The 22,123-nt window shown below is 35.0% G+C and overlaps 1 protein-coding gene across 1 annotated transcript in view; it reads left to right on the top strand.

The window, feature by feature from the left end:
* The window catches only part of LOC137928904 (nephrin-like), an 86,853-nt gene that overhangs the window by 26,111 nt on the left and 38,619 nt on the right, over positions 1-22,123 (top strand). The window contains exon 2 of the mRNA XM_068771908.1: positions 14,525-14,690. Coding sequence (XP_068628009.1) covers positions 14,525-14,690 — 166 coding nt within the window. The remainder of the gene's footprint in view (positions 1-14,524; positions 14,691-22,123) is intronic.

The raw sequence follows: 22,123 nt of genomic DNA on the forward strand, positions 1-22,123 counted from the left end.
TTCTTATTCGGGTGCTTATAAAAAATATTTTGAAATTTTTATATTTAGTATCGTATGATGAGGTTGTACTTTGGTTATTTGTTGTTGCCCTTTTTATCTTCTTGTCGTCTTTTCAACCCATAGATACCCACTGCAAGTCATAGGCCTCTCACAGATATCTATGGGGGGTATACCTAACTTCTACTCTACGACTACCTATATAATCAGGAGGCGGGTTGGCGATCGCAGTGTGGCATTATGGTACGCAGACGACGTTGCTATGCATTTTTTTTTTGGAAATTTGTTTGTGAGCAGTGGTAATATTATGTAATTAATACACAAAGTGTCAATTACATAAGATTGCTACCCAAGAATCTAACCTGCGAAGTGATTTCAAGTCTACCACTACTCAAGATTCCTTTTTTTAAATGTAATATGCCTTTTTGTTGAATATATATGTCTATATGTATAAATAAATAAAAAAAACATCTTTATTTTCGCGTGATTCTTAGAAGTTATTACAAAAAGAATTTCATTTTAATTTTTCTGTTGTAAATAATGTTTGTACTCTAACTTTCTCGCACGTCAGGCGAAAAGTACTTCAGACTGTATGGGCATCTTCAATACAGAAATCTTTTCAGTTCAGCTGAATAAAGATTATAATCAGACTCGACGGCAAAACTTTCGCCCTAAAGAATTGCAGTGTCGGTAGTTTCGTGATAAAAAGAATACAAAAAATAAATTGCGCTACGTGATTTTGTATTTTTAAACTCTTTTGCCGCGAATTCGTGACTTGTGCCACAGTTTTAACGTTTAATCTGTGACATTAACATGCTGCGTATTCTGCTCTATCATGAATATTTATATCGGTGCCGCATCAATGTGCTGCTGTATTTAGTGCTCGAGTATAGGCGTTTGCTTCTCATTATTATTCCTTATCCATCAGTATCATGCGACGATATTGATACGTGACGTCTTACGCATTATTTGGAGAGGATTACGCTTTCAACAAATGTTAAGCTTGTGTTATTGCCACTGGTGGAACAGGAAAACTCAGAGGGACGGTACTGGGCATAACCCAATACAGATTCCATATGTGCGTTTGTTAATATCATGTATATTATGAATTTTACTTTTTTAGATTTATTTGATTAGCAACTTATATGCCTTTTAAACAATAGTCAAAAAATATACATACTTATAAAAACTTTTAAAAGGTTAATTTAAGGTCCTTTAGCTACTAATTAATATAATAAATGTCCACTGCATGGTATAGGCCTCTCACAAAAAACGCCACGATGACACGACTTTCCACAACGTTAATTGTCTCGTCGATCTACCTAGGGGACCTATCCACGCCGCGTCTATCGGCGCATGGTCGCCATTCATTTTACACAGTATAAAATAAAATTAACAAACTAGAGTTTATTTCTAGTGGTAATCATATGTATATATTTATCCTATTTAAACGAACAGTGATTTCTGATTAAATCAAATATAAATCATTTTAAGTAAGAAATGAAAAAAATAAAATGTAAAATAGGAATATGAAGCGAAAAGCTTCATAAGCCTAGAACGAAGAAAAACGAACAACTCAACAAAGACAAATTATTAAAATGGAATTTCGTTCTAGTTAAATAAAGAGTCCGTAGTACGGAGGGTGATTCAGCAAAAATTGACGAGCGATTTAAGACCCCTGGGAGATGAGAAAAGTTAATAGATTACATTAATTAACCCGCTCACTGGACCGGGTGATTGTAGCTCTGTTCGGAAAAAAAGTTACAATACTCCCAATTTGATTTTTCCAAGCTACCTTACCTGATAGCGATGTCGGTTTACTTATTCTAGTTATCTTCGACTGAATCTATTCGTGAAACTATATTGACATTGATCAGATTATTTGGTTCTTCTTTCGAGATTCGCCCCAAAAGAAGAACCTAATAATTTTTTAAGAAAATTTTAATTTTCTATCAAGCGAAAGCTATCAAAAACGTGCCCGAGTTACTTTAACTAAAAAATAAGAATTTAGTAACTCTACTATAAATTATATGTAATACAAGGTAACAATTGAAATAAGTTTTCTTGTATATATACGGTATTTATATTGAATGGCAATATTTAAGAAAAAAAGCGGAAAAAACAAGAAAGTTTTTTTTTTATACAAGACATAAATTATAAATTCAATAGCATATTCTTTATAAAACAAAAAAGTATAACAACCTTCATCAGGTAAAATATTTTAAAACGATCTTAATGCTTGGGAATGAATTATTCTATATTAAAAACTCTTGTAAGAGAGATCACAAAAAAAAATCATGACCAAGTTTGTTGCAGACACTTCTCAGATAAGTAGTGTTGTTTTAAGTTGAAAGTTTTCAGAATAGAGGTGCTTTATTTGATCATAGTTTCTATCAAATTTAATTATTATTATGATAGTAAACAAATTCTTAATAATTAATAAATAGAAAAAATACTGTAAACTCTAGATGACATCCGTGTTTTTGTAACGCTATTTGTTCTATATCTCTTTTAAACAGATAGTTATACAAAAAGGTTGTGTGGGCTATTATTAACTTATAAACTAGAGATCATCAGAGAGATGTTTTTGAAGAAATATGTACTCCATTGTTTGCTTCGCAATACATTTTAATTATTTACTCGTAATATTTATGCACCATTATTTAATTTATTTTTATAAAAAATCGTGACAGACATGATAAATATAAGAAATAAAAATAAACTCGTAAAGTCTAAATTTTATCTCCAAAAATATAAAATAAAGTTAAACAAGATTTTCAATTTCATAGGGTAATCATCTATAAATTTCTAAAATATTATACCTACTACAAAACGTATTAACCACGAAAAAGCAGTGTATAACAATTGCTGATTATAAACACGCCATTGCTAGTATGTTACTAAGCTCATAGAAGCTACATTTTTTTTGTTATAGGATGATTTTTTTTAAGATCTAAGAGAGACGTGATCTTGCGCATGATTTTGAACATCAAAAGCCTTGTCTTGTCACTCTCTAGTGGAAAAATATATTATTGATGTTCGGAAATGATTATTAAATCCAATTTAATATATATTATTCTTAGAATGTATTATAAATTACTGTAGTTTATAAATACATTTTTGAAGTTTTTTTTTTGTGTGTTTTCTAGTGTTTTTTGAAATTATCTTCAAAAGTTTAGATTTTATAAAAATCTAACAAATATGGTTACTATACTATAGATAGACAGTGCAGGTTGTAAGTGCTAAGTTTTTGTATTTGTAAATATAGCACCCAAATCAAACATTTGAAAGACATATTTTATAAATGGAACTAGATTTATTTGAAATCAATTGTCGCACCTCAGAAATTTCAAAGAAAAAAAAAATGTTACCGCTGTTGTTGCTTAAGAAAGCAAGTCATTTATTCAGTGGCTTTCACTAAACAAATGATTCGCCTAAACAAGCAAATAAACAAAACGACGTCTTTAAAATCCTTTCATCGTTTAACTTGTTGAACTCAATCTCTACTTCAAACACATTTCCCTAAAGATTTTCTGTCATAATAAAAATTGTCCCCGCGTTGTATTTTTACAATTTTCTCTTTGCCTGCGACATTTTACGTTCCCCCGGCGTCCAATTGTTTCTACCCTGAATTATACTGGCCCCTGGCTTTTATTGTCATTTTTAATGAAAAGAACTCCTTTAGACTCCCTGCCAGTGGTAACTCACTTCAGTAATAATAGAAAAAGTGTAAAGGGTTGACATCTATATATATTTCTACATTATTACTTGAAAATGTTTACAAGGTGGAATTTTGGTTATTATACATTAAAACACGTAAGAATGTGAACACAAGACATTTGAAGTCCCACTTTTTTGTACTAAACCCGCAACTGGTAACATAGATAAATGTTGATTTTTATTCCGTTATGGGAACATCTAGCTGTATTGGGGATTGTTATGTAAAACTAGCGAAATTCAGAGAAGACGCCCAATTTCAGGACTAGAAACAATAACCACATTGTATAAGGTTGGTTTATCTTAAAGAATGCGCATAGGAGATCTCTTATGTGAATTGTACATTCACTAGTACAAAATATATTACTCTCATAGTATTTATGACTGTTAGTTACAAAATCTTCTCACTTCGTCTTTCATCTCGCCTTACAACCTCTTTTTATATTACATATTTCAACAACACTTTTTTCTGTTTGGAATACAAACTAGTCTTGTAAACTATGTTACAACTCCCTCTCTTTTTCCAGTTTTTTACTATATTAAAAAATTTTGTTTAGTAATTATTTAAAGTTTTTTTGGAAATTCCTTAAAATGATTAAAATATTCTGCCTGTGATTGGATACATGAAATTTGTGTCGAAATCAAAGAGTTTTCCTATATCTATAAAGTTTTAATTCTAAATGTACAAACTAGTATAAATATTGACACTATTTTAAATTTACCAAATGACGTTTGAACATTTATTTTCTTAATTTATTAATTCAGCACTTGTTTACAATATATGTATTTCGTCGAATTTAAAGCCGGAGGAATTCTCTACCAGTAAATCGTTTGAGATAAATTAATAAAGCTAGTTATTACAATTTATCATAATTCAACTTGAAAATAATACAAAACTAATCGTGACTTTCAATATGATTTTAAAAATGTAATCGTTCATAGTTTTTAACAAGATAAAAACTGTGCACTCATTATTATTTAATATAGCTTGTATCTTGGAATATTTATATATCTTTTCGTAAATATAGATGTTACGAAATCTAAATCTTAGTAAAAGATTATTTTATAATATATTAGTTATCAGAAAAAGAATGTTAAACATCACCATTAAGTTTACGTAATTGCGTCAAAATGAACTGAAACATTTGTCGCGTATGCCTCACACACGGATAACGTTATTCAAAGGAATATAGCAATTTGAAATGTTCACCCCTACGTCATCGATCTACAGTAACAATTCGAGCATTACGTGCTCCTCGCAAACATTCCCCGGGTTCCCCTTCCGTCACGTAGCATATGTGCCTGTTATAAGAAACAGATCGCAAATTGTTCCTTTCTATCTAAACTAGGCTTTTCACTAGTTCGTACCCGCGATGTCGCTCGTTTATTATTTCATATACTTTAGATATTAATAAAATTTTGCTTTAGATTGTTACATCTTTACTTCAATTTGGTGGTTTTAGTATTGCCTGCTTATTATAACCAAAAATCTTATATATGTGTATATATATATATATACATATATATATTTAAAAACATATATATATATATTTGTGTGTGTACCCAAATTTATATATGGTAGCGAATTCTTATAATGATAAAAGAAGTCTTTTATACGCAGTTTATAGCAAGCAACACAAAGTACTAATACAACACATAAAAATTTTATTGTCAGAAATATATTGGTGCTACAAAATTGTTACGGTAAATTATACGTAACAGACAACGTATAGTTTACGATAAAAAACATTAAGTAATCGTTACACGACGAACATAAACATAATTAAAATGTTAAACCAATATAAGCTATGAACAGACCTATTGATAATCCGGAGAAGAAACAACGTCACGGACATGGACAAACAACCAAGAATTGCAGCACATGCAAGCCCATCATTCCTATCGTTTGCTCGTAGGGTGGTGAGTGACACTGTTAATAGAAACAAAACAGTATAGATAAGTAGGAACCTAATAAACTGCACATAAAATAACTAGTCAATTAATAATAGGAAAAATAGAATAAGAAAAGTGTAGTAATGTATTAAGAAAGCACAACCCAAAGAAAACTGTGATAAAAAAATAGAATATGTAAATAATAAAACAACGAATAAAAAAAAAATGTACCTAGCCACCTAAGAGTAATAAGATGATGAAAGGAAGGCGATGAAAGCAAGAAGGAATGAAAGAACAAAAAGATATTGTGATGGAAATAAGGTAAGAATAAAAGAAATTGAGAAGTATGACAGTGAGTGAAGAATAAAGATGAATAATCTGAAAAACTTATATGTAAACAAAAACCCTGATCCCAACTAATTAAGGGTACAAGAGGCCTCCAATAGCGGGAGCCATTGAAAAAAAACAAGAATTGCTTCAAGAAGGCCTCGCACTAAGTGGACCTACGACATAGGTAACAAGAAGACGCTAAACGCGGGCAGCGCAAGACTGATCTAGCCTACACCTTTCAGAGGGCGTCTATCAGCTGATCTGGTTATGACGATGATGATAATGTGCAAATACACATATACTACATTCTTACCCAACAGCAGTAAATAATTAAAAGCAGTCTAATATGAAAATCTGTTTAATAGACCAATCACAATTCTTACTGTATCAAAATATCGACGTTAGCTCTTTTTAACTTTTCTCTTAGTATCTCATTGAATCCGACTCTCTAATCGTCTTTTAGATAAGAATTTACCTCACTGAATGTGTTTTATGAAAAGATAACGAAAGATGCACTGATTAGAAACGGGAGCACGCTATACACCGTTAGCAGCGCGAAATAGCACTTAAGCGAAGCTAAATAAAGTTGCTGATTTTCATAAATATAAGTAAGGATGACTAATATATATGATAAAGTTTAAGGAATTCTAAATGAAAAAGAAAAGTCTGGGAAATATGAACAGTAGATAAATAAAATATATTACATAGAGAAACAGGTTAGTAAGCGCGCATATATAAAAGTGATCTGGGAAATAAAAAAAATCTCCATGCTATGCACCCAGAATGTAATAATTCCGCCACCGACGTGGCAGAAAAGTACATATTGAACGTAGTGAACGTATGTTAGAAATATGCAGCACCTAGATGTAACAAATTAATATTTCAGAGTATGTAAATATTGAATTTAATCCGAGGTGAACTTAAAATTAAATGTAAAAGGTCTCTGCCACTTCGATTTATGTATGAAAGTGGTTTAAAAAAATAATTAAACAAAATTACGTACAAGTAACATTTAAAAAGATACAAGTGATTATTAATAATATGAAGAATAATACGAACACGTTACACACACACACACACACACACACACACACACACATCACTGCCCTGGCGGAGTACATAAAGGGCAAATTAAACGTTCATGGAGAGATACGCAAACATGTGGCCGCGCTAGGTACATCGTTTGCAAAGATCACCAGGGAAATTGGAAGCGTCGGAAAATCAAACGCCACCACATCCGTAGGAGAAGTGCAAACGTCACCGTCTCTATACAGATTGTATACGGACACGACTGTAAAAGAAACCGATGAAGAAAGCAAATCGGCAACACCGAAGAGCCGAAAAACGCGAAAAGTCAAAAGGACGGAACGCTCTTCACCCTTGGAGATCAGCCAGGCACCGAAACTGCGAAAAGCTAATACAACGGACTTAGCAGTTACGGTAAGGTCAGAGCTGAAGCCAAAGCCGCCACTTCCACACGATCACTCGGAGTGGAAAGAGGTAAAAAAGAAAAAGCAACCCAAGAAAAAAGTAGTAACGCGTCCGAGTGCTCTTATCATTCGCCCAAGCCAGAAGGATCAGTACGCCGAGATCCTTAAGCGGGTCAAAAAAGATGCTTCCGCGGATCATATAGGCAAATGTGTTGATAAAATTAGAAGGACGGCTACGGGCGATATGCTTCTTATCCTAGCGAAAAATCAAAAAGATAAAACGCAGGAGATAAGAAACACCATTTCCACAGTTCTTGGAAAAGATGCTACGGTAGTATGCAAAGTACCTGAACAGGAATTAGAGATTAAGGACCTAGACGAAACCACGACGGTGCCTGAAATCGTAGAAGCCCTACAGAAAATAACTGGCGGAGGAAGCCATATTTCTGAACGCTGCGTCAAGTCCCTTCGCAAAGCATACGGAGGAACACTTACGGCTTCTATTAGAGTAGCAGCAGAATTGGCCAGAACCTTAACAGAGCGGCAAAACATCAAGATAGGTTGGGTCAATTGTAGAATAAGAGCTACTCAAAGGCCTATAAAATGCTTCAGGTGCTGGCACTATGGTCACGTTGCAAACAAATGCAGCAACAAACATGACAGATCGAAGAGCTGCATCAAATGTGGGCAAATAGGCCACAAAGCCAAAGAGTGCGGTAAGGAAGCCCGATGTGTCCTCTGTGTTGACATTGGGAATTCCGAAGACTGTGCTCACATTGCAGGATGTGGTCATTGCCCTGTATTTAAAAAAGCACTTCAGATGTTAAGACAGCCTCAAAAATGATCAAGGTACTACAAATTAATCTTAATCATTGTGAGGTTGCCCAAGACCTACTCATGCAGACTGTACGGGAGCTAAAATTAGACATAGTACTAATTTCGGAACCCTATAAGCACATCAGTGGCCTAAACTGGATCACCGATAAGGAAGGAAAAGCTGTCATCTGGGCATGTGGCACTAAACCTCTCCAGGGTAATCAAAATAATTGTTCTGGATTTGTAAGAGCCAAATTTAATGGAATACATTTCTACAGTTGCTATGCACCACCTAGCCTAACACACGATGAGTTCGTCCGGTTCCTGGCCAAATTAGTGGAGGATGCCCGAATGTACTCCCCGGTAGCTATAGCTGGAGATTTTAACGCTTGGGCAGTGGACTGGGGTAGTAAAGCTACTAACACTAGAGGTTGCCAGCTTCTGGAAGCGATGTCACTGTTGGACGTCGCCTTACTTAATACAGGCGATAAACCCACGTTCACAAGAGGCGAGGCGAGCTCAATTGTGGATCTCACTTACGTCAGCAGTACACTGGCAAGAGGAAAAACAGTTGGGAGATCACGGATACTTACACCGCTAGCGACCACTGTGCCATATACTGGGAGGTATCATGTAAGCCAAATACAAATAGAGTACCACACACAAGAACTGGCTCAGTGGGTTGGAGGACTAGCATGTATGATCCCGGCCTGTTCAAGATAGCACTCGAGGATCGACCACTGCTTTCCAAAAGTGCCAGTGAAAAGGCGGCTGAAATCATAAGGAGGCTGACCGAGGCCTGCGATGCAACAATGCCAAGGCGACGCAACAACAACCGAACCCCACCGGTGTACTGGTGGAATGATAACATTGCTGAGCTTAGGAAAATATGTGTTAAGGCGCGTAGAACCTCCCAACGGGCTCGGAAAACACCACAATTCGAGCAGCTCTACGACAAATATAAGGAAGCGCGATTAAAATTAAATAAATCCATTAAAGAGAGCAAGAGAAACGCGTGGAAAATATTGTTGGAAGAGGTTGAAAAGAATCCATGGGGCAAGCCGTACCAGGTTGTAGTTAAACAACTGAGACATGAGAATACAACGCCCACTTGTCCTATTCTACTGGGAAGAATTGTCAGAGCTCTGTTCCCCACGCAACCAAAATCCTCCTTTCAACTAGGGATTGTGGATCCGAATGAAATCCCCCCTATTACCGAGAAGGAGCTAATGGTAGCATGCGGTAGGGTTGGAAACAACAAAGCTCCGGGACCGGATGGGATCCCCAACGTAGCTCTTAAGCAAGCTATTGTAGCAACACCAGGAGTCTTCTTGGAGGCCTACAATAGCTGCTTACTGGAAGGGACCTTTCCTACCGCGTGGAAACGACAGAGACTGGTACTTCTCCCTAAAGGTAAGAAGCCACCAGACGAGCCATCGTCATACCGGCCCCTCTGTATGCTGGATACTGCGGGGAAAATACTAGAACGTATTATCCACAGCAGGATCGAAGCAGCAGTTGAACCCCACCTAGCTAACTCACAGTATGGGTTCAGAAAAGGCCGGTCTACGCTGGACGCTATAGAGCAAGTAGTCAATATAGAAAAACTAGCAGTGTCTGGGAAAAGATGGAAGAGAGGCTCGATAAAATACTGCCTGGTTGCCACCTTGGACATTAAAAACGCCTTTAACTCAGCAAAATGGGAGGTCATCATGGGGGCACTTAGCTCACTGAATGTACCTCTATACCTACGTAAAATAGTCGCTAGTTACTTCTCTGATAGGGTCCTCATATACACTACGGAAATCGGGACGGAGGAGTACAAAGTCACCGGAGGCGTCCCACAGGGGTCAGTACTAGGGCCACTTTTGTGGAACGCTATGTACGATGGACTCCTAAAGAAACATCTACCCAGCGAAACTAAACTCGTCGCATTCGCTGATGATCTAGCAGTCGTTATAGTAGCGAAACACGTGGAGGAAGTGAAGTGGGCATTTGAAAGATCCTTCCAAGTAATCACCCTGTGGATGAGGTCAGTCGGACTAGAACTGGCTGAGCAGAAGACGGAAGCAGTGCTCATTACTGGCAGGAGAGTTGCGGAGACCATCACACTCAATGTCGGCAGCTGTGAAATCGCAACTCAACCAGCTATACGGTACCTAGGAGTAATGATCGACCATAGGCTAAACTTTAAAGATCAGGCTGAGAGAGCAGCAGCGAAAGCGTCTCTGGTGACAGCTAAACTCTGCCGACTCATGCCTAATGTCGGAGGTCCCAAACAAAACAGAAGGAAGTTATTAGCGTCGGTGACTACGTCAGTGCTTATGTACGGAGTACCCATATGGTCCGACACACTGAGCAAACAGGAGTCCCGACGGAAAATCGCCTCTGTTTATAGAGTCAGCACTCTACGGGTAGCTAGCGCCTTTCGTACAGTATCGGAGGATGCAGCATGCGTGATAGCAGGTATGGTTCCTGTTGCGCTTCTTGCAGACGAAAGAACTGATCTGTACCGTAGCAAAAAAAGCAAATCAGACCCAACTTCAGCTGAACTTAGAATTCGGGGAAGACTGAAAAGCTTGCAACAGTGGCAATCGTCCTGGGATAAGTCGACGAAAGGAAAATGGACGCGTAAGCTTATACCAAACCTAGAGTCATGGGTGAACCGAGATCATGGAGAGTTGAACTACTACCTGACTCAGATGATATCCGGCCATGGCTGTTACCGAGCGTATCTCCATAGGTTCAAATACGAAGATTCCCCTGACTGTCCTAATTGTGTCGGAATGATTGAAGATGCAGAGCATGTCTTTTTCGTCTGCCCCCGATTTAACGAAGCCAGGAGGTCTTGGGAAGAAGGTGTAGGATGCAAAATCTATCCTGAAACTCTGATAGCTACAATGCTATCCTCGCCTTCGGCCTGGGAACTTACGAGCGCGTACTGTACGACGGTGCTAAAGGAGTTGCGTAAAATAGAGCAAGAGCGGAGGAAGTTGGCCTGAACAGCCACTCTATCAGAGAAAGCTGCGGCTAAATCCCCCCCGCGAAGTAATGCCTAACGGCCATGCCGTGGGGACCAGGGATACCGAAGAGAGAGGATTGTTTTTAGTCGGTATTGATCTAGATCGAGTCCGACATACGGGGCACCAACATCAGGCCCTATGATACGTAAAGGTATTTTTAAACCTCTATAAAAAAAAAAAAAAAAAAAAAAAAAAAAAAAAAAAAAAAAAAAAAAAAAAAAAAAAAACACACACACATATATATATATATATATATATTATTACTCTATTTAATGTACGCCGTGTATCTCACATTTGAGATCTTCAACACCAATCATACCAACACTTTCTAGGTAACTATTCCTCCTAAATTTCCTTGATTAAATTTAATAATAAATAGGATGGAAAAAAGTATAATAACGTACGTTAATTAGAGAGAAAATATCATGAAGTCATATGTGCAGAAGCAATAAGGTGGATATCTGCATTTTCAATGCAAAGTTCAATATGCATTATATACACTAAACATACCATAACTAGTATATAGTAAGGGTATGTTTAATGTTAAAGTAAATATATAAAAGAAACAAATTAATAATATTCCAATGTGAATATCCTTAAAGAAAATATAGCTTTAATATCGACTATAAATAATTTCTTTTCTCCAATAACCATATCGCGAACAGCTAAGTTTGCTAAATAAGCAACATACATCGAGTACGCGATGGCTTTGCCAAGCAATATGTCTTTTCAGTAGTGCTACTATCGTCAGCTCAAAACAATTGTCTATCTCGCGTCACGTACAGGGTGGAACAGTTGTTTCCAATGTTTGCCCGTAAAACTTGCTCGTACGTTTCACTAACATAAGAAAATTCTGTTCCGTGTCTCACGAGTTATTTTATGTGACTTGCGAAATATTTTTCAGAACAGAAATAAAACTTTAATTTTATCACGTAAAGTATATCAACGATATATATCGTGATATAATTTATGAGATACACGATACATGATATAAAATTTATAATAACTAGTTTATTATAGATACTTAACTATTTACGGTATTTCACGTTTACGAAAGCTACAGTAAAGCAAATATTTATTTCATATCTATTAATATTCGGTCAACAAAAACTATGAAGCGGTAAAAATAGGAAGGCGTATTCAATGATAAACTTGACAAAATGAACATTGCTATTAAAAATAATCGATATAATCATTCTCATATCAACCGATAGACGCCTACTGTAAGGTATAGGACCTCATAAAAGTAACCATGGTGACCGATTTTGTGCTGCCCGCATCGAGCCTGAAATATATTTACTCCGGCACGGCTTCGAGTGCCGGTCTGGCGTTGAAATCAGGGAGGAGACAATAGCCTCCCTGATAGGCGAAACAGAAACTAGGAAAGAATTCCTCGCTTGTTGAAGAAATTAGTTAAAAACGATATACAAAAAAATAAAAATCCTAATATACAATAAGAAATGTGATAAAATGTGATAAAATAAAACTCAAATGTGATATATAATGTATTATAGAAAATAAGTAAAAATGTAAAATAAAAATGTAAAGTGAAAAATGTAATAAGAAAAGAGGAAAGAAAGATAGATGAACAGAGCAAAAGGGTAAGAAAGTAGAAATGTAGCATGAAAGATAGATCATAGACCGAAAGAGAAAGTAAAATATGAAAGAAGAGAGAGGAAATAAAAAATCATGTGAAAAATTAAATTGCAAATAAAGTGGCCCCCAATAGCAGGGATTATAAAAAAAATATGTTTCAAAATTAAAAAAAAAAATCAGTCACTTTACACAAAACACTACACACCTACACGGGTATAATCCCTCTTCTTGCAAACGTATTCTATATAACTAGATGTTCACGGACCTCTGTTTCCATGCTCTGAATATATCCGAAGCTGCACAAAGACAAAATAGCTAGCAGCGTAACATTAAACACATCACATACATATTTGAGCTTTTTCTTGTTATCAGCTGAAGGACGCCCTATGTAATGCATAACCTTTTCCAAAAAATTCCATCTAGTTATAGTATTAAATTTATTTTTGTGACATAGATGAAAATAAATAAATAACTTGTCAGCATTAATATGGAAAGACGGTGTTAGATATTTTTTTAAGGTTTATGTAATATAAAGTTCATATGAGGAGAGGCTTATCCTGTATGGATAAGAAAGCTTCGTATCACGTTTTCAGCGATATATTTCTCAATTCTAATCAAGTATCTTACAGATCAGACTTCGCTTTAATAAACACGTAATTCCTTCAAAGACTCGTCAGCGTTAAGAAAACTCCTTTGATATATTGGATCGTTATTCGCGCCATCTCCTTTGTCGAAGACTTGGATTGTTAATCGGGCCATTTGTCACGATCATGCTTGGCATTCACTTCGAAGGTACGATTCAAATTTTGTGAACAATTTTCTACGGAAATCGAAATGACTGTCGGCTATTCGTCCACGGCTCAAACTATGTGTAAAGCCTTCTCATTATGTATTTTGAAAATTCAATTATACCTTCGAAGGAGAAAATATTTAAATGAAATTACAAGTCATTTTCATCCTCTTGAAACATTTTTGAAATCCTTGTATACGAATACACAAAAACGAGAATGAAAATTGACTTTATAAATTGAAACTAATTTCATTTACAATAATTAAGTAAACATAATAGCTACTGTACATGTTTTTAATAATCCATCATCTGAATTGAAGAAATATTACATTAGTTAATGATACAGTTTGCTCATTACAATATAGCGAACAATGAGTCATCGAAAAATAAATCTTTTTTCATCATTTAAAAAAGAAACATTAAGTTTGTGAGCTTCAAAAATATCTCAAACTGTGTATCAGATACAGAAGTACTAACGTTACCTACGGTTTTTTTTTTAATTTAGACCAAATCAGAAATAAGGACATCCGTACACTAACGAAAGTAGCCGAGATAGCTTAACGGAAAGACAAATTTAAGTGACAGTGAGAAAGTCGCATAGCGCGCAGAACAGATGATCGCTGGAGTCTTAAGATTATGGAGTGGATATCCAGCACCTGCAATCACCCCGTAAAATGATCACCCTGAATATGGATGAGACAGACGGTTTTGTTAAGATATTAGGAAGACGCTGCATGTGAATCGTTTCCAATTAGTTCTATTGGAAGTTGAGGACAGGTGAAAGTCTTTTTACAGCTGTGAAGATCCTACGACTAAAATTATGAATAAAAAAATAATTTATTTATAAATTGATTTACTTTAAATTGTCATTATATACAAATGTACTTATTTTTATTAATAATCTATTTATACTAAACGTTTATATTCAACAGGTCTTCGGCAAGGTTCATGGAGCGCGAGAGCGGAGTCCCTCGATGCGGTCAATTTATCTGCGGTCTCCGGAGGTGACGCGACACTTCCCTGTGACACCCGGTCACCGCAGCCCCCGGACGCTTTGCTCCTAGTCGTTTGGTATAAAGATGACGTACCAATCTATAGGTAAGTCATTTTAATGTCTAAATGAGTCCGGCGTTCGGAAGACTGCGCGCAGATTCCGAATGCCGGATGGGCAAAAAGATAGAGGAAAGGAATATTTCGGCCATCATGCAAGACGAAGGGGAGAGAGAATGCTTCCTCAGCTACTGCAGGAAGGTGGTAATAAATGCAATAAATAAAAATAAAACGAACACTAAAATATAGAAATAAAAGGAATTATACATGTTAAATATTTGAACAATAAATAATGTTGCAAAATAAAATAGTAAGGAAACCTAGAATGTAGTGGTTGAGGATGAATGTATGGCTAATGGAATGAAAGAGAAAGACTGGGAAAATTGTAGAATGAAAGAAACAGTACGACAGATAAGATGATATATGAAAGAGAAGAATGATAATAATAAAAAAAAATAAAAAAAAATGAATAAATGACTAGAATTAAAAAGTCCCTGTCCCACACGAGGTAGGGGAACGAGAGGTCCCCAACTGCGAGGACCATTAAAGAAAAAAAAATGTCTAAATGATAGAATTGTTGTGAACAGACCTTAAGTTAAGTGTTAAGAAAATCAAAATCTTTCGTAACACATCCTCACTCTCTTTGAGGCTCAACGTGTTACCGATATGTCTTAACTAAACTAATAAGGTTTACTATTAGTCAAGTAATTCTTTTTTTCGACGGATGAACGCTCCATTATTAACTATGTCGTCGGTCCAGCCACGTCACGTCTACTGACTTGTAGTAACCACTCGAGAACCGTCTCCAAATCGACTCCAATGGCCATCGGTTTCACGAGCGATGTATCTAGCAAGCGCACTGCAACTTGCGACTTGCAACGAGCAATTCTTCGATATCGGTTACCATGGTATTTTCTGAGTGATTTGCTTATTATGGCTCCGTGTATGCGGCCACGTCTTGGATTAGTATATCGTCACTGGCAACACAAAACGTACATATTAAAAATTAAACATACATATAATTAAACATACATATTAAAAATTGTAAAGTAATATATGATATTTATAAGTATATTTATGTCTGTGATTATAATGGATGTATATCGGCTGATATGTTGATGACGATGATAGGTTGAATATAACAACTCAACAATTTAGTTTTTCTTGGAATCATTCACTGAAAATGCTAATGTTAGAAAATTCAAATATACATAGTGGTTGGATATAAGTGTAAAAGCTCCAACGAAGTAAATGTTCAGGTCATTTGCCATCTCACCTATTCAAAACGCATTCAGTTAAAAAAAAACGAAATGATAACATAGTATCACAAATGGTTTTAAAAATTCCTGTTATTTCATATTAAAATGAATTATTGTTTACTATCTGTTCCTGTAGCCTATGTACTGTTCACCATCATATTAGGTGATAGACTTCTATTGCAAGGCGTATGTCTCCCCCGAAAATCGCCACCATGACCGCTCTTGGGGCTCCGGCGACTTTCCGCGACCTTGAATATATCACATTTAGTAGGGAGCCTTCCTCCGCCGCGTCTACCGGGTGGTGGTCACCACCCGCAAAAGCCTTTCTTGCACCCCGCCCACAACGAATTCGAATTTCTTTATAAAAAACAAATGAATGTAACATATATCAGAGTTCGCTGATAACTTGTGGACACATAGGGTAATAAAATGGACGGTACCAAGAGGTACCAGGGCGAGAGGCAGACCTAATGCCAGATGGACTGACGAGATCGTGGCTACGGCAGATCACGGGTAGCTCCAAGCAGCCAAAGATAGAGAAAAATAGACAGCCTTGGGGGAGGCTTTTACCCTGAGGGCGTCCTTACAAACAGTATAAAATTATCGAAACTATTATTTAAAATTACTAATTTTAAGTTATTTATATGGAATGAAATAAAGTTTTATAATTATTATATCAGAGTTGTTACTTTATTCAGGACGATTGGAAATAGGTTTAAAAGCTTTTTGCTGACAAATGAGCTGTATCAACCCTTTTAAGCGCACTTAAAACAAACCGTAACACAACACCACATATTTACGACTATTTTAACTTTTATTTTATGTACGATAATTTTATCATAAATATGTTACAAAGTCGAGTACGTGGTCAGAGCACGTAAAGTTGTAATTAGCAAGTTTATTGTAGCAAGTTGATAGTGTCCTATTAAATTTGAGCCGATTGCTCGGACACAAGCAGGCAATATTGTATCGAACTATATATTTTATTTTATGTGTCTATACATACACACATACCACAATTACCGATTCTGCTTATAGAAAAGTATACTGACGAGTTAAAAAATAGTGTGAAATTATGAGTAATTGTTATATACAAATACATTTGACTTTATTTATTATTTTTTATTATCTGAAGGCTTCCTTGGGGCTAACTAAAATTTCAATTTGGAATAACTCCCCGGTTCGTCTATTTTTGACATCAAAGCCGCAAGCTCTATTATAATAATTAGCAGTATCGAGTTAAACAAAACGGACAATTTTGTCATTTACATTTACCTGTAGATTTTAATAGCTAAATAAATAAAGTTGAGGCTTTTCATGGTCATCATTTTGACCGTATAATGCTTAATAACCAATGCATATTAAAATAAATTTTCAAGTAGGCTTTTACATGGGCTTTTGAATCGTCGATTATTTTAACATTATAAATAGTAAACTACCACCGGCAGGAAACGCTGATCTGTTGAGTAGAGATATCCAGAAGCTCAACAGTTGCTCTTTTAAATGAAATTCATCAATTTTTAAAGTCTTCATTATTATATTAATCATTTACATGACATTTGAATGAAGTAAAACCTCATGAATGACATTACAAGATTTTTCGAATATATATACATATTTTATTAATCTTAACTTTAGATTAAAAACTAAGAAACGGATTGTATAAGATATCATATAGATCTTTATTATATATGGGTACATTCAAACCAATGAAGAATTTGTAAACTTTAGCTCGTATTTTTATTTCTTGTATTTAAAATATCTGACAAAATTTTTTAAATAAGTTTATAATGTAAAATCTAAATAACTGTAATTGTGTTTTGATTCTTCCTCTGTATAGTCCAGGCAGACTGGTTATTATTTTGATCGTGTGTATAAGCAATAATGAGATGACTGCTGGGGTCGAAAGATTCACGAGTAGTAAACACGAGCCGGTAACTCTCTACTAGATGGAGCGACGGCATAGCTAAGGTAGTGGAAAGTGGCTAGATGCGAGCAGCGCAAGAGCATTCATCGTTATGATCTACGCCTTGTAGTGGACATCTATCGACTGAAAATAAGAACGGTAGCAATTTTCTACTCCTTTTTAGTACTTTTATTTTTGATATTTCTGACACCTTGTCAACATTGATTCGTTACAGCACATAGACGCCCACAGCAATATCTACGCCTCCCCTATGATCCCCTCAAAAATATCTATGACAGGATGTACCTTAATCGCCACACTTGGCAGGCCAGTTGCCGATAGTAATGTCGTATTACAGCACATAGGGACGCTGCTGCGCATTCTCTTTAAACTTGTTTGTGGACATTAATAGTTAAATTAAATTTAAGTTCTTCTTTTTAATCTTTATTGACTGGTCAATACTAATGACTTTTGATATTATTGATATATAACTAAACTGTCACGTTAAAACATTGCAATATGAGCTAATAAGTAATGTTAAAAACGTTTAGAATTAACCATTAAGAAGATTAGGTAGAAATCGTCATCGAGTGAAATTTGTATTTGAATAAAGTTTGTAGAATACGCCGCAGTATTCCGTTAGCATCATTTGTGAACGCAATTTCATTAGTACTGTTTATGTATTCCGCTTTAATGTCTGTACCGCCCGGGTAAATATTTGAATCTTGGCTGACGCCGAAGCTTCATAACTTTCCACCCTTGTAACTGTTTTGAAATATTCATTAACGACTGACTTTTAACGAAGTTTTATTTCTTCCAAAGCCGAGAGTAATGGATAAAGAATATGGCGTATACTTTTAAAAAATATTAATTAATCTTACTCTCGTTTCATTTATTCATTTATATAATAAGTTCTTCATATTAACGTTTATTCGTAAAGTTTAGGTCTTATTTTTAATGGCATGTATGTCTATAATTTATAAAATGAAAATAAGTATATATCAAAATGTACATGACCTATTTTTTATATTTACGACATACCAAAAAAAAAAAAAACCATTTCATAGAAACAAGCACACCTGTAATGTCATTCTACAACGTAAAGCTACGAGAATTGCAAAAGCAGTCTGTTCAAAAAACAACTCACACCAAACTCATACAGGTTATTTTTTATGTCACGAACGTCCTCTGTGTGCCATATTACCACACTGCGATCGCTAACTCGCCTGCCAAGTGTGGGCTATTGTTTATCCCCCCATAGATATATTAGGGGGAGACCTATACCTTGCAGTGGGTCTCTATGGACTGTAACGACGACTTTCACGATATCCCTGATATAGCTATAGAACGATTCATTATTAAGTTTTTATATCACGTAAAAATCAATTTTTAAACGATTTATGAAAAAAAAATTGTTAAATATTCTTTTTAAATCTATTACAAGAGAACATATTACGTAATAACTCATTGATATTACACGTTAGTCACACCTTATAACGATAAGGTGGGAATTTATAATCAGTTTCCAGATAATTTTTACAATGGCCATCGCTATTGGGGTTCCTCGTACCCATATCTTTGGGAAGGACATGCGCGCTCTTCTTTCATTCTTCTTATAATCTTTCGTACTACATCTTTCTCTCCGCAATTCTTCTGCCTTTCTCTTTCATTTGATATCATTCATTCCTCACCTCACTCCTCAATTTTACATTAACAGTCTTAATTTTATTTTAAACATTTTGTGCTATATACTTTTCATTTTTTTATTTAGTTTTATTTGCTATTTTATTGTTATATTTATTCTGACAATTATAACTTAAAAGTCTTCGAGACTAGAGCGAATGGGTTCCATTTGGTCATCGCTTAAGATCAGACGAGAAAGAGGTTAAATGCTTCTCCTATAAAGGATAAGGATAAAATAAAGGATACAGGAAAAAGAATGAAAAATCAGTGCTGCGATACAATAAATAGCAATAAAACTCAAGCGATTAAAACAGCTGGTTTAAAAGGCTGTAGTCAGAAAGAGCCATGATTCTCAGCAGTTACGAGAGATGGTTTATTAAATAAAATACTCATTTAAAAGTGATAAAATTTTTACGAACTTTAATATTAGGCAAATATGTTTTTAATGAAGTAATATCGATTTTTCAATTAGTAGCTCCGTGTCCCGACTATTTTTAATTAGTTTCCTGGCAGACACATTTTTTTTCTTTTTTTAATAACGGACTTTTAATGAGATTAGTACGACGTTTGACTGTTGGTAATGGAATCGCTATGCTTTTGTTATTATTTTATCTAAGGTTTCATAACAAAAACCTCTTGTCTTAATTATTTTTGACTTTAAAAAACTGTAAATTCACCTATTTAATCTTTACTATATGTTATACAATGATATAATATTATCTGCATTATAACGTAAATTTTTCAGTCGTCTGTTCTTTTTAAAAGATCGCATTCGTTTTGAAGCGACTTCAAGGAATCGATGACAATTTCTTTGATTACTATTCTAAACTCTACTTTATACAGGGCAGCATTAAAAGAGAATCCTATTATTAATTTGACATAATCAAACCAGGAGGTAGGTGATCGCCTCTATTGACTACTTTATTTACAACCGATTTGTTGAAGTTATCTTCTTATCTGCAGATAGTGTGGCAAAATAGCTTATAACGCATTGTTTCCATATTTTAAAGACCCTGCCTTAATCTTTAGCTAGTCTGTGATGGCTCATCCGTGAGTAATATTTACGATAGTATAATTAATGAATTTTCGTATTAAATATAAATTTTAAGCCTGTCATTAAATACAACGTGAAATTTTAGCTTCGACTTAAAAATATATACTGGTATAAATAACTTTGTAACAAGATATGAAATGTTTTCAACTTTGCGCGGAGTTTAGAAGAAAAGTTACTATCTCACACAAACCGTTGATGTAAGTAAAGTTAAAATGCCACCACAGTTTAATGTTGCCAGTAAAATAGAATTTCACTTCGAGAATTTTCGTTTAAAAATGTTACCGCAAATTATTAACTTTCTGATATTTTAGAAACTAACCCACGAGCCGGTGTTGCGGGTTTTTTCTAACATTTTTTTTAGTTTAGATTTACATTTATTAAAATTTCTGTTGAATATTCATTTAATTTCTACTTTACCACTTTGTTGTGAGTTTAGGTGACTGTATCCTTTGAAACTATTTGTAAATTTTTAATTAAAATTTACTGAACTAATAAATGTTGCATTAAGGTTAGAAAATCCGTAACGCAAACAACGCAACCCTTCCTTACCTACAGTAATAGTAAGAATATTGCAAAACCTACGCATTACAGTCGCTGAATCGTTATACTCTTATATAGAAACTTACACATACATAATACTCTCGCAAACACGCGCCATCTGCCACTGGCAATTCCACAAAAAATGTCTGAATATGCCAAAAATATTCGAATAAAAACGAACAAAGTAAAAGCTTATTTCCTTATTGAAGGCACCCGTATGGATGTAATCATCATCCTGTCCGCCGATAGACGCCTACTGCAATTTTCCCCCAAAAATCACCAAAATAGCTGGTCTTGCGTTACCCGCATCCAAAGACTTTCCTCGAACTTGACCATATCATTAGTCCAACTAGTGCGAGGTCTATTCACGAATTTATCGGTTTGTAGTCGCCACTCGAGATCTTTTCGGCCCCAGTCGCATGTCTAACTGCCATTTCACGCGATTAATTCTTCGAGCTATATATACATATCTGACCTAAAAACTAATATAGGAAAATTAAAAAATAAAGAGGATTTAGAAAAGTCGTGGGCCCATTGTTTCACACGACGATTTTAGAGGTTGTAACAATATACAGATTGTTAACGCAATTTTTATTAAAAATAAATAATCAATTACTAATTGACGCTTAGTTTAATTATTGGTACTATAAAATCTTTCAATATTACCTCTTGTACATACTTCGATTGAAAGACAAAAACTTATTTTATGAATACAAAAATATTCAAACTAAATATATAATTCAAAATACTATACTCATTTTTTTTAACACGTACTAGAGAAGTCGAGTGCAAATATCACGCGGTCGGTTTATCTTGTGATATCAACCCAAGATTCATGACCGAATCACGTCCCAGCTATGTGTGCATATTTTATAAAACGTTCAGACACTGATTTGTTATGTATAAGCGCTCCCTTGCGAACGACAAATTAAATGTAGGGTGAACGATGTTTTGTAATACATACGGATTGAATTTACGGAGGGTTTATGACCTTGGAAATGAAGGGTTGTGGAAAGAGACACACACACACTTTGTCTTG

This window comes from Battus philenor, unplaced genomic scaffold, assembly GCF_028537555.1.
Source record: "Battus philenor isolate CCGP_79_NKW_IND1 unplaced genomic scaffold, ilBatPhil1.0.hap1 SCAF_4, whole genome shotgun sequence".
NCBI lineage: Eukaryota > Metazoa > Arthropoda > Insecta > Lepidoptera > Papilionidae > Battus > Battus philenor.